This window comes from Euprymna scolopes, chromosome 4 (genome assembly GCF_053919585.1).
Source record: "Euprymna scolopes isolate OS-2025 chromosome 4, ASM5391958v1, whole genome shotgun sequence".
NCBI classification, from domain to species: Eukaryota; Metazoa; Mollusca; class Cephalopoda; order Sepiida; family Sepiolidae; genus Euprymna; species Euprymna scolopes.
The window spans coordinates 93,106,858-93,121,339 of NC_136485.1; the positions used below are offsets into that span (position 1 = coordinate 93,106,858).

Genomic DNA, 14,482 nt, shown 5'->3' on the forward strand with positions numbered 1-14,482 from the left:
CCCCCAATACCAGGTCTTCTTCTCTAAGGGGTCTACGTTCCAACCTTCCAAAGGTTAAAATCCAATTACGGGAGACTAAACCTGACGAATTGTTCCTGTGCAAAAATGGCATTGAACCAACGGTTTCCCTAGATGAGTTTGCGATTAAAGGATACTCAGATTTGGCATCAAAATCTGACCCCCAAAATCATTATGGGTATGGAATATGTGCCTATATTAGAGATGGATTTTCATATGGTAGGGACATCTCCAGAAAAAAATCCTAATTTTCCTTATACGTGCTTCAGAGTAGCACTTGCTCACAGCACCAAATTCATATTTGCCCCCTATCAACCCCATAACAGCGGAGTTACTATTATTGAGAGTATTTGAGAAAATTGACCGCATTCTGTTTGCTCACCCTAGGCAAACATTCACATTTTTTGAGACTTCAATATTCACAATGTTGAATGGATAGTCCACTCAAACAAGACAGATGATGAGGGGAGGTACTGTCATGATTTCTCCATTGCTTATGACCTAAAACAAATTGTTCATAAACCCATCCGTATACCTGACTCTAACAGACAATATGCAAGTCTTCTTGACCTTTTTTTTACAACTTGCTCAGAAATGAACTCATCCTCGTTTCTGTTTCCACTGGGATCTTCTAATCATGCTGTTGCCTTGGTTAAGATAAAAGCAAAATGTAATAAACCCTCAGATATATCTCTCCATCATACTGTATATCGATACTCTACGGTTGATTGAGATAACTTCTGAACATTTATATCAGATATACCTCTACACTCCATATTCAAAAGAATGCATCCTCTATAGTATCTGACCTGACTGATTGATTAATTGTTGGTACAGACTGCTTCATAACCCCCAATAAATACCAGCAAAAGCACAACATGCCGCTGCTATTGCGCACAGAAATCACTATTCCAGTTGCTGGAATCTATGATAAAGTGGTCAACCACCTTAGCAAAAATAACCTGCTCAGTGACATGCAATATGGTTTCAGTTTGTAGACATTTATGCAGACCGACAATGCCACAATCTATGGCAACACTTCAAAAACCAGCAATGACCAAAAGCTTTCTGATTCTCTCTCTTCTAATCTTGAAAATATGGTGAAATTAGGAAAAAGGTGGCTGGTTAATTTTTGTGCATCGAAAACGAAGCTTCTCTCCTTTCATCATAATCACTCTGGCCCCCCATCATGCCCTAATCAAAATAAATGTCTCTCGTCTTGGGGAAGCTTGATGCCTTGACAAACTTCAGGGACTGACCTTTACTCCTGATCTGATACATCAAATATATCGCCAAGATCGCTGGAAAAACTGTTGGATCACTCCAGTAGGTATCTCACTGCTGATGCTATCCACTATTTGTATACGTGCCAGGGATGCACTAAAATGAAGTAATGTTGCCACATCTGGGCAGGAGCTGGTCAGCATGCCCTATCCAGCCTAAATAGAGTTCAAAACCTATTAAAATAGTAGATGATGCCTTCTTCTCTTTCCTGAAACCTCTTTCCAACAGAAAAAATGTTGTAAGCCCATATCTGCTCTTTTGTTATTTCATAGAAAGTGCTTGATTGAACTCTATTGGAATCTATGGTTCCCCGTTGCCAAACTTTCACAAAAAACACCCAACTAACTACTACCACTATATACAGTTTCCTCCACTCTCTATCTGCGCCTAAATCTAAACGTAGATTCCATTAACAAAGCTTCTTTCCCAGAACTGCCCACCTGTGGAACACTGTTCCACTAGTCTGCTTCCCGGTTAAATACAACATGGTAGCCTTCAAATCCAATGTAAACAAGTTCCTGTTGAGCCGTCCCTATAAATAATCAAATTCTACCCCTTAAATTGATTAACCCTTAATCTTCAAGCCATGATAAGTGGTGACTCCAAAATAGAAAAAAAAACAAGGATAGAAATAGAAAGAGAAAAATAAGGACATCTCAAGCAGCTGCTCAGAAAAAAGACAGTCAACTAAGTAAAAAGCTTTTTCTTCTCCCTTTATTAGAAACTACACCCATTGTAAATGAAGACTGATGGACAAAATAGAAGATCCCAGAGTTAAAGGCCACCCAAGAATGCATTATAATGTTTTTTCTAGTCTACATATTTTTGTAATGATTATTTTATTGATTCATTTTCCACAACTGAGGGAATTTATACTAATTTTGACTTGACACGATGGTTCCTTATCTACACAAGCACCCTATATTTTCTTGTAATTATTTTCCAATTGATTTATATGAAACGTAAGTAGTTAATAATGTCTTTGCTTGCAGTGAAAGATCACTAAAGAGACCTCCAGAGCACTAATAAAACCAGCCTTGCCAAACACCTCTTTTACTAGTATTAAAATGTTATCAAATAATATGAGAAACAGTCACAGATTTAGTATATTTAATAGTAGTATAAATAGTTGCTTTTCATTCCCTATTGGTATATGTGTGTCTCTCTCTATATATATATTTTTTTCTCTTACTCCTGCCACTTTGCAACCATCTCATCATATTTAACGTCTTAAAAATAAAAATCTCTTAAAATTTTAAAACAGAAACTTTTAAATAACTTTTCTCAAAGGCAAAATTTTAAAAGCATCTAAAAAACAAAAGTGTGTAGAATGAAATAAGGAACATATTCTTTATAGGTTTCATTAACAAATATTTTGTACATAACAAAAGTAATCGAGATAAGATTTTAAAACATTGAAAAAAAATAGAAATTAAAGACCAATCACGTCTTTGGAAGCGAAAAGTCCAATTAAATTAGATATAAATAAATACTAGAAAGCATTTTGTGTCCTACACTTTCATGCAAGAACAAAGTATATAGAAAAGCTTCCATGGAAAGAACTTATATCATCTGGAAATTTATTAATTTATCAACATTTATTTATTGAAAAATAAAAATTTAGAAGACATATTTTTCCATCTTCAAAATAGCAAACAATATTTTGCAAGTAGCTCTTATGTAAAAGAGTTCTAATTATAATAGTCTCTGCTAATCTCACAAAATCTCTCAGAAAAAGTTGATTCCAAAATTATCACTTCTTTAAAGTTTCTTCCACTATTTTAAGAAGGTCTGCAAGTGGGATATTAACAATGAATAAATAATGAAAACTAGTCATTTATTGAAGGAAAAATTTATACTCACTTTATGTACACCTAATGTTCCAAATGGGAGTGGTTTACTAGTAGCATTATCAATGAGAAGTACTTCTGCATCAAGAATCAAATCATCACCTCCTGGAAATGCTTTTGGAATATAATCTTTAAAATGCGACACCTATGAAACAAATACAAAATAAAAACAAATAAGTTCAAGAAAAAAACTCAGGAGAAAATATTTCATTTGATGTAGTAATGCCATAAAAACACTTTGGATATTTCAACATAGTCATATTTTTAAAACCAAACCACTTCAAGTCCTCAAAATGCCACCATTTTGTTTGGAAATGAATATCCTTTCACCTGCTTTAATAAATAATAATCTGCATAATATATTTGAAGAAAGAAAAGTAATGATAAAAATATTGATGCTATGAAACAGCCATTTTATGTCAGATTTTTTTTATCCCACAGTGTTTAAAACCTTAGTACCATTACTCTATGAGGAATTTTGTCATACAATTTGAAAAACAATAAAAAAAAAAAGAAATAGAGATCTCACTTATTGTCTTGGTACGAAATAAACTAGTCTGTAAGTTTTTTATCTTAAAAATAAACTTTAACATGATGTATCTTGAACATTTTTCTATAAATCTTTTTCATACTCCAACTAATAAATAAAATAATGTTTTTATTATTTTTATGTGTTAAAATTGTAATTCATTGTTGATTTCTCATTTGGTATCGGCAGTTTTTAATGATGCTCCCCCTAAAATGTTAATGAAAGTAAACAATGTCACTAGTAGCACTTACACTCAACAAGCTGAAGCAGCGGCCATTTAGTTTAAAGCAAAGTGTTTTGTGAATTATGTTTATTTTAAAAAACAAAACTTTTTTGTTTAAAATTAATGTGGTTTGTGATTCTTTTATAGAATTTCTTTCAAGGAAAACTGGATTTCAAATTGTAGTAATAAATGACTTTATAGCTGCCAATTGAAAAAACTATAGTTTTTGGGCAATTATGTGTGAATACCCTAAAAAAAACTTAATAGAAAAAAGAAAAAAATGACAACAAAAATAATTTAGGATTTAGAGTAGAGGGGAGGACTGTTTTCACATATAAATTGAATGTATCTTCCATTTCCTGGCCATTCTTGACTTTTAGAACATTTAGTACTCCAAATTCTTTTGATATTTTTCAATTTGAAAAGAAAAAATTATGATACCACTAAATCTAGATCCAAATGACAAGCCCACCTCGTAAAAGTGCTTCACTTGAACCTATCATACCATTAACCTTAAATCTAAGTGAGAAGTCTCGAAAAAATCTCCTTTTACTCTACCATAGACCCTAAGTCTGAATGGCACTCACTTCAAAATAAAAACCCCTTCATAAGTACTACTCACCTTAAGTTCCAGTGGCAAGCCCTTCCCTCCTTACAAACTATTAAAAACACACATAATTATCTTAAAAAGAGAGACCACACACCCTGTAAAAACTCACAGGATTTGTTTTTCATAGCAAAATAAATAAACTGTCCTAAAATGGTAGAATGGCCTAGAAAATGGTGGATTATTTCACATTAAATTTCTATGTGAAACTAATCCCTCACTCTAAAATAATTTTTGTTTTTTCTTTCTTTCTGCCAAGTTTTCAGTGTGTTCACAGATAATTGCCTTTAGCTCTACCACTAGCCAGAAGTCCAAGTGACAAGCCTCCCCTTCCATAAAGACCCCCCCTTAAAACCAAACATAGTCGCCTATAAAGAAAAAAGCTTTCAGAATTATTTACCCTAGAAAAAAATTGTTAACTACTCGAAAATGTTAAAATGGCTCTAAAATCTAAGATTATTTTATATTAAATTTAGATTTTTGTTGATTTAAAAATTTATTTGTTTATTTTTGCCAAGTTTTTCACTGTGTACAATTGTCTAAAAAGGGGAGAACTACATATTTTGGGAAGAAAGTTGAGGGGTAATTTAATGGAAGGTGTTAATCTACAATAATACCAAACAAATATTCCAATATATTCATTTTTAAACGGTTTCTTGTACATAAAATGCATTACAATTCAACTTTGAGTTCTATAACTTCTTTTTTAAATGGATACATGGAAGGTTTATGGTATTGCAACATATGTGCATTTACTGCAGAGAGTGGCATATTCTGATTCCTTGCATAAAAGTACACTTATATAGCAAATCTCATTACTTAATCTTTTGTTTTAAGATATAGTATTTTTAATGAAAAAGTTGTGTAAAAACTGTGACAAAACGCATATGGTCCAAATGTGCAAGGTACAAAAATAGTCATAACTTCCTTATTTTGGGTCAGTTTAAAAATTTTTTTTAAAGATTCTTTCTTAGATCAAGCTCTTTCTATGTATGCCATCATTGAGATATTTTAAGGAATTTCAATTTTTTCACATGTTAATATGATTGTTCTTAAATAATTCTAATCTATATTTTCATCACAGAATATTCTAAATATTTAAAATAGTTTAATTCTGTTCAGGGTAATATATTGCAGTTTTGGATTAAGTAAAAAAAAATGGGATAAAATTGAAAATAATTTTCAAAGAACCCAAGTTACAGTAGATTTAGAGAAAAACAAATGTAAATTTTTATATATGTCAAAGAAGAGTTTGAAATAAGGTTTCATTTGATTATAAAAATAGGTTCAGAAATCAGCGGCATAAACAATAGTTTTTAAAATTAGAAAAGTGTACTAGTATGACAAATAGTTATTATAAATGAAAAATTGAAGCTACTTTAACTATATAGAATTTCTGTTCAAACTGAAATAACAAAATTAGTCTGAGAAATAAGGTACATAGCCCCTTACAACCAGAGTAAAACTAGCATAACATATGGACGATAAAACGCTTTGGGAAATCACAGATTTCAAGGGGGTTTGTCTTAAATAGCCATATTTTAAAAATCAAAGCACTCAAAATACCACAGTTTTGTTCAGAAATGAATATACTTTCAAATGAATTAATAAATAAGAGTTTTAAGCAAATAAACTGATAAAAATGTGAACATTATAAAATAGCATTTTCAGTAAGATTTTGTAAAGACCTCGACTCTCATTTGTAAATGCTTATAATGTGTATGAAGAATTTTTTCATGAAATTTGGAAACGAATCAGAAAATATAGTTTGGGGTGTCTAAAATACTTTTTACAATTCATTTTTTTGTTGTGTTAAAAAAAAGATGAGTATTATATATATATATATATATATATATATATATAAATGAACATGACAAGTATTGAAATTTTTTTTTAAATTACTTTAGACGCCAACTTTTAAGTAAATTGATTGACCAAAAAGATTAATTCTGTGTGGGTTGACTGAGCAGTTTTTTGGAAGGAGGGGTGCCTTTTTACCCAGATTTCCAATGTTATTATATAATTTTAAAAGAATTCAATGTATTTATTATGTAAGTTCGGAAAAATGCTGACTCATGCTACGGAAAATGATGTCATCTCCTTTAAATGGGGTTTATTATTTTTACACAATAAAACTAAATGGTTCTTTCGTAAAGAACTGAAAAAAATATTGATTTTCAAGTAAAACATATGGTATCTACGTAACTGACGCATCTCAAATATCCAAGAATCATGAGATAGAAAAAAATTATTCAGGAAAAACTGTACCAATAAGCAGTATAGAAAACAGTTGACATATTTACAAAACAAATCAATGTATTTTGTGTATTAAAAACATGCACAGTCATTTTACAGGAAATAACATTTCTTTTTAATTAAACTGGCCATTTTGTTTAGTATTAGTTAAAATGTAATAATTGTTAGTTTCTTTTTATTGCGGGAAGAGGAGGATGAGGTCACTTGAATGCTGAGACCAGATACTAAACTGTGAGTTATATATTTTTTTATTCCGTTGAAAAGTTTCAAACAAAACAAACAATTAGGCACAAGGTCAAAAATTGGAGAGGCGGTGACTATGGTTAACCTTGTCACTGTACCTTTAATTGCCTATACTGATCCTAGCTAAAGTTCCCATTCATCACAATACCTCAGACACAACGAAGATCGTCCTATTTAAAATTCCCAAATCATATAGTGAGTGTGTGTGTATGTTTTTTTTTGTTTAATATATAACAAACAATAAAATAAATCTGTAAACATAAAATGTTATCGTTTGTTCTATTTCATTGGCTTTGGAGTATGGGGAAAAAAAATTTAAAAGACCCTCCAGACCCTCTGTAGGTGATAGAACACCCACTGTTTTCCGGCTTGGTGTGGGCTAAAAACAAACGGATTGGTTCTCTACACAGGGCTGAATTTTAAGTAGGATCAAAGAAAATGGGGTTGAGGGATGGGGGTATATGAAGTTGCTCCAATATCATTAATTGAGGTGGCCGGAGATTCAAAAGAAAAAATCATGGTGTGGGCATCTTGGAGGTTTCTATTTAGGATCATGGGGGCCATTCACTCAGCTAGCTAAGAACCAAGTTAAAGCAATTGTTTTTAGGAGTCTGGAGTCTGGCACAATCTGAAATTATGCATGCCATGCTTAGGCGGGAAACACAAACTCCAACTTGGCACCTCTACGCATGCACAGACTCTCTATCTTGATCCATTTTTGGTCACAGGCCAAAAAAAAAAAAAAAAAAAAAAGAAATTTAATCTTATTTATTTAAATCTAAGATTTAATCTTTTCCGATCACATCTGATCTTTACCTTCAGCTGGTGCTTGAAGAAGGGGACCAGATCCTGGTCAGCAAAAGATTCAACCCCACGCTTCTCCTGCACTCTAGAACTCCATATTACAATCTGGCTGTGACCAGGATCGCAAGAAACACCATTCTTCTCTCTCTGTCACGTCGTCATGGATCTGCACTGTGGATGACGTAGGATTGCTTAGGATCGATGCGAGCTATCACCAGTACCATCAGAGTTCACTGCATTCGAAGAACGCATGTTACAGCATTTCTTCAGCTGAGGTCCTGCAACAGTGACACCCGGACAACCTCACTAGTCCAGCACTTTTCAGTATGGCATTGAGAGGCAGCACGTTCCAAGCAAATCGCCAGGTCAAGGAAAACTCAAGAGTTGTTGAGATGACTCGAACCTGGTGCCCAGCTCCACCAGAAGCAGATCTCTTCCTTTGACAACCCCAGACGCTCGATGAGCGAGTCGGCAGCGGCCCACATCACTAATTCCTTATATAGTTCCTTTCTAGTGAGCTATGAAAGGTTGCTGGACCTTGGGGAGGTTCTTTAATGCGGACCTACACTCTCTTAAGAACTGCGTTTAGCTCCATGGCTTTCGACGCGCCTCAACCTCGTGGTCAAGGATAAGATTGGGAAAAGCAGCCTCGACCATGGGGTTCCACACAGACAGTTCTGTCAAGGTTCGGCTCAGAAAGGCCAGTCTCTCGGTGTCTCGATGATACCTCAAGTTGGACATTCCCAAACTTCCTTTACACGGACGTTGAACACAGACGTGCCTGCGAACCCAATGTTTCTCTTTGTCCCAAAGAAGCAAAGACAGCTTGCTCTGTAGGGACTTTAGATAGTTTTCAGGCAGGGAAAGCACAACCAGTTGGTAAAGGATGAGCAGAAAGACGAAGGTGATGAACACCTCTGCTCTGCCCTTCAAAGAAAAGTTTCTTTCGAACCCACAAGTCAACTGCGGTTTCAACCTTTGACTTTATTTCCGTTTAATTCTTTTCCACCTTGTCCGAACCACACACTGAGGATCCAAACTGAGCCGTCTGTCGAGCTGAAGGGAGCAGGAAGGTCAACTTGCTGTGATTGTACACATGGTCTTTTCATACTGTGTGAGCATGTCTCGGAAGCTCGACATAAAGACGGTGATATCATTGGCGAACGTGGAAATTCTGGCTCTCTATTCGCCAGGCAGAGCAATCCACGCAGGACCAAAAACAAGTATTACTTCCAGCACAGTTAAAAATTGAGAAGATGATTTTAACTTATCATATTTTTCATATTTTTTATGGTGCCTGGGCGTCCTAAGAGATTAAGGTGCTTTTGGGGTATTCCTCCAACCACTTCTCACAATTACAATTCAATCGTCCCAAGCAACACGCTTGTCGGATGCGTCAACATTGGCAACACCTGTTTCTTCAATTCTGTGATGCAAAACTTTTTTTGTGACGCTTTTTGAGCTCCTGAAAATGCCAAATCCCAGTGAAAATGGACAAACGCTGCAGTTTCCTGCCTTAGGACATGTATTTGAATTCAGCACCATGGAAAACCACTATATAAACATACATATCAAGTTTTTGAGTAATATGAAAAAAGAGCTCACAAAAAGACAAGAGTCCCAGAGGGATGCGAACCAGAATTTTGCCAGGGCCACCCATACTGAATTTATATTACGAACAATGGCCTCCACATTTTGGCCAAGTTTCAGGAAAATCTAATGGATGGATCAAATGCTATGGGGCAAAAAGTGTCATTTTTGGCCACTTGGGGGCATTTTTTACCCCTTTTGAGCCCCTGGGGACATCAAATTCCAGTGTAAATGGATAACGGTGCAGTTTTAGGCCTTAACACATGTATTTTGAGTTGACTAGTGTAAAACCACTATATAGCCAGACATATTGTTTTTGAGAAATATGAAAAAAAGAGCAAAAAAAAAGGGGGGGGTTAGTGCTAAAAATCCCCGGAGACACGAATCAGAATTTTGTCAGAGTCACCCATACTGGATTTATATTAAGAACAATGGGCTCCACATTTTGGCTAAGTTTCAGAAAGATCTAATGCATGGATCAAAAGTTATGGCACAAACCGTGTCATTACGTCTTAACTCCTGAGGATGCACCAGGAATTTTCGCAAAAAAGATTTTTTACTGTGCACATCTATTTAATGAAATACAATTTGCAGCAAAATTTCAGAAAAAACTAATCGACGGTTATCTGGCAATTGTCCAGACTAATGGATGCACGGACACCACTGAAAACATAAGTCCCTCTCAGATAAATCGTGGGACCAATATATACTAAAAGAAGACTTGGTGTTGCCCAAGTTTAAATGAGATAGATAGAAATATATATAAGATAAAAAATAAGATAAGTAAAAAATAGATACTAGCAGAAGATCTGATGTTGCCCAGGATTAAATGAGATAGAAATATATTCTTGCAGAAGACCTGATGTTTCCCAGGATTAAATGAGATAGATAGAAATATATAATAGCAAAAAACCTGACATTGCCCAGGTTTAAATAAGATAGATAGATAGATAGATAGATATATATACTAGCAGAAGACCTGACGTTGCCTGGGATTTAATAAGATAGATAGATTGAAAGAAAAATATACTAGCATAAGATGTGGTGTTACCGGTATTAAATAAGATAGATGGAAATATATACTAGCTGAACACCTGACATTACTCAAGATTAAATGAGATAGAAATATATAATAGACGAAGACCTGACTTTGCCCGGGATTAAATGAGATAGATAGACAGAGAGATATACAGAAACATATACTAGTAGGAGACCTGACATTGCCCAGGATTAAATAAGATAGATAGATAGATAGAAACACATACTAGCAGAAGTCCAGGATTAAATAAGATAGATAGATAGATAGAAATATGTACTAGCAGAAAACCTGACATTTCCCAGGATTTAATAAGATTCAACAAAAAATAAATATTACTAAAGAGGCAACAAGTCACTTTATTATCGACCAATAATATAAAATATGATTAAAGATTATATATATATATATATATATATAAAAGTGAAAGTGTCTATATCTGTGTGTGTACATTTCCCTATGCAATAACTCTGTCAATTTTAAGTCTACAGACTCGAAATTTGATATACAGGGTACTGAGATTTGGGGAAATCGATGTGATCGGTTTTCAGTCAGAAATTTAGCAATTAAGGGGTCAAATTCAACGAATTGATCTTTGAGAATTCTATCAAACTCCTCCGACAATTTGGGGTCTAAAAACTTGAAATTTTAGATGTAGGTTCCTTGGACATGGATCTAACTTAATAACTTGATTTAAGCCCAAAACAATAAATGTTAAGGGGTCATAATAGGGGTCAAAGTTAAAAAAATTGACCGCTTTTTTTTTTTTTTTGCTCAACATACACCTCCAAATACCCGGGCAACGCCAGGCACCCATGCTAGTATATATAATTATTTACTATAATAATTATTATTAAATAATTATTTATGGATAACTTACTTTCATGCACGTAAAAATATTTAAATAAAACATTTAAATAATAAATTAATAATAACAAATAATACGTCCTAAAATGTGGGGCAACTAAAATGTAAACGAAGAGCAGATAACTTCTCTTCAATAGCAATTTGAGAATGATAAGAAAGAAGAAAAAAATACCACAGAATCAATAATAAAAAATAAATAAATCAACTATATATATATTTTAGAAGAGATTGTTCTAAAGGGTTTGTTTTTTTTTACATAGGCATCACCACTTATCACAACCCAGAGGCCATTCGAGGATAAGGGTTAAATAGTGTATAGTAGTCAATTGGACAATATAGTAATCATTAGTAATGAAAATTCGGTAAATTCGTTAACTTAAGTAGAACGGCTCATCAAGAATTTGTTTATGTTGGACTTGAAGACAACCATATTGTAGTCAGCTGGAAAGCAGGCAAATAGAAGACAGTTCCACAGGCATGCAATTCTAAGAAAGAAGCTTTGTTCATGGAATCTATGTTTAGGTTTAGGCACAGATAAAAAGTGGGGGGAATTATTGATAGCGTTTTCAGTTAGGCTGGTGTTTCCTGTGAACGTTTGGCGAGGGGGACCATAGATTGGAGCTCAGTCAAGCACTTGCCATGACAATAACGATAAAGCAGAGACAAACTCGCAACATCTCTTCTGTGAGAAAGAGATTGCAGGGAAGAGAAAAGGAAATCCCCTACGAGGCTACGAAGTCTATTTTGAACTCTATCAAGGCAGGATAAATCCTTTCTAGTAGCTCCTACCCAGATGTGGTAACAGTAATCCATCCTTGGACATACCTGGCTCTTATATAGATTGAGAATTGCATCAGCAGTGAGATATCTACTGGATCGATAGAAGGATCCCATCATTTTTCCAGCGGCCTTGGCAACAGATTTGATGTATGTGTTCCATTTCAGATCAGGTGTAAAGATCAAGCCCTAAAGCTTGTCAAAACATGAAGCCTCCCCAAGGCGAGAGCCATTCATTTCAATTGATACCAGATGGGGATCAGAACATTGATGACGTAAAGATAAAAGCTTAGTTTTAGATGCATTAAACGTAACCAACTTCAACTTCAATACTGTGAGCTTCTGGTTTCTACTCATCAGCCACTACTTTTATGAACCTATCAGAGAGAAATGATTTAATAATTGAGAAGACATTTCTAGAAATACCATAGCTGGAGATTTTGTGAAGTAAACCTTTATGCCATACCCTATCAAAGGCCTTTGATATGTCGAGCAATTTGCCTTAAGGTTGCCTCCGTCAAGAGATGCGCTAATCCTATGAGATATAACTGTAAGAACATCTGCTGTAGATCTAGCAGAACAGAAACCATATTGCATGTCATTAAGAGGATTAATTTTGCTGAGATGGTTGATTACTTCTCTATTTAACACAGATTCCAGCATCTTACACACAGGAGATTTATTGGCCTGTACTGAGAGGGAGATGACCGATCACCTGAATTCTTAAATACAGGGCATACTGATGAGGTTTTCCAGGTTGATGGGAAGAAATTCTCCTTAAGACAACGTTTAAACAATCTTGTAAGTATGGGTGCTAGTTCTGGTTGAAGTTTTTTGTGTACTATAATTGGAATATCATTAGGGCTGGTTGCTTTACTGGAATCAAGGTTTTTGATTAGCTTGGCAAGATCATGTACAGATATTTGTATATCACATAGCATGTTTTCTGATACAGGAGGAAATATTGGGGGTTGACGACTTTGGTCGCAAAGGGTATAATGACAAAAATGTTTTGATAATTTATTGATTTAAAATTTTTCAATCCATGATTTTTTTCTTTTAAAATGAAATAAATTTCAGACCAATCTACTAAATAATCATTTTTTTACAAAATATATTTACATAGTTTTCCAAAATGTATTGATATATTTGGATAATTTTGTATTTTTCTTCTAATGTTTTATATGCAATTAATTTTATTTCTTCTGTCAAAAAATTATAATCAATATAATAATCGTTTTTTATAATGAGAAAATCTATCTACATATCTATAAAAATGAACGTGTCTGTGTGTCTGTGTACATTTCCCTACGCAATAACTGTCAATTTTAAGTCTACAGACTCAAAATTTGATGTACAGGGTACTGAGATTTGGGAAAATCTTTGTGATCGATTTTCGGCCAGAAATTTAGCGATTAAGGGGTCAATGTTCAACGATCTGACCTTTGAGAACTCTACCAAACTCCTCCAACAATTTTGGGTCTAAAAACTTGAAATTTTAGATATAGGTTCCTTGGACATGGATCTAACTTAACTTGATTTGAGCCCAAAACAATAAATGTTAAGGGGTCATAATAGGGGTCAAAGTTTTAAAAAATTTGACCTCTGCAGTCTCTACCAAATTACTCAGACAATTTCTGGTCTAAACATTTGAAATTTTACAGAAAGGGTATTCAGAGATAGGGCAAGCTTTTTAATTGGTTTGGGTCGAAAATTTGAGCTACCAATATATAAATATATGTTTGCATGTCTGCCTAAAACTTTTGACAGAGGTGACAAATTTTCACAAGATCAGTATCGTTTTGAAGCTCGACCTTTCAGACAACAAATATAGAAAAATTGGCTAAAAACATTTTCTCCACCCTCAACTGGGCACTTTTCTATAGGGCGGGATCGCTTTTTTCACCGATATTTTCGAAAGTCATCCCCTCTTTTCAATTGTCTAGCTTTAATTTAAACCTACATCACTTCCAGTTTGGCAGTGGTCGTAACAACAAAGACGTCAGGTTTTTTTCCCCCGTTCTTTTCCTCCTTTGCAGTATGGGTTCGAGCCTGCCTTCCTACTACCACTTTTTTGTTTTTTTTTTTTGCTGAACACACACCTCAAAACACCCGGGCAACGCCAGGTGAAATGCTAGTTTATAAATATTTAAAATCTTAAAAAGTGCAACAAAATGCCAATTACATTTTTATTAGTGCATAAGGCACATCTGATTAAGTGTAAATAAAAAATTTTTTTTGTTTTTGTTTTTTTTTTAATTCAAGCATTTTTCTTTTTAAAGTTTAAAATTAATAGTTTTTGCTGAAATAATTTTCTGGGTAAACATTTTGCTGAATATTTTTCTGTTGAGGCAGAAATCTTTTTTAAAGAAAATAAGAAATTGAGCCATGTGAATTG

At 34.0% G+C, this 14,482-nt stretch overlaps 1 protein-coding gene across 1 annotated transcript in view; it reads right to left on the reverse strand.

Moving 5' to 3' along the window:
- Nucleotides 1-14,482, reverse strand: part of LOC145268858 (DNA ligase 3-like) — a 362,228-nt gene that overhangs the window by 170,820 nt on the left and 176,926 nt on the right. Inside the window, 1 exon segment of the mRNA XM_080124552.1 lies at nucleotides 3,166-3,297. Coding sequence (XP_079980678.1) covers nucleotides 3,166-3,297 — 132 coding nt within the window.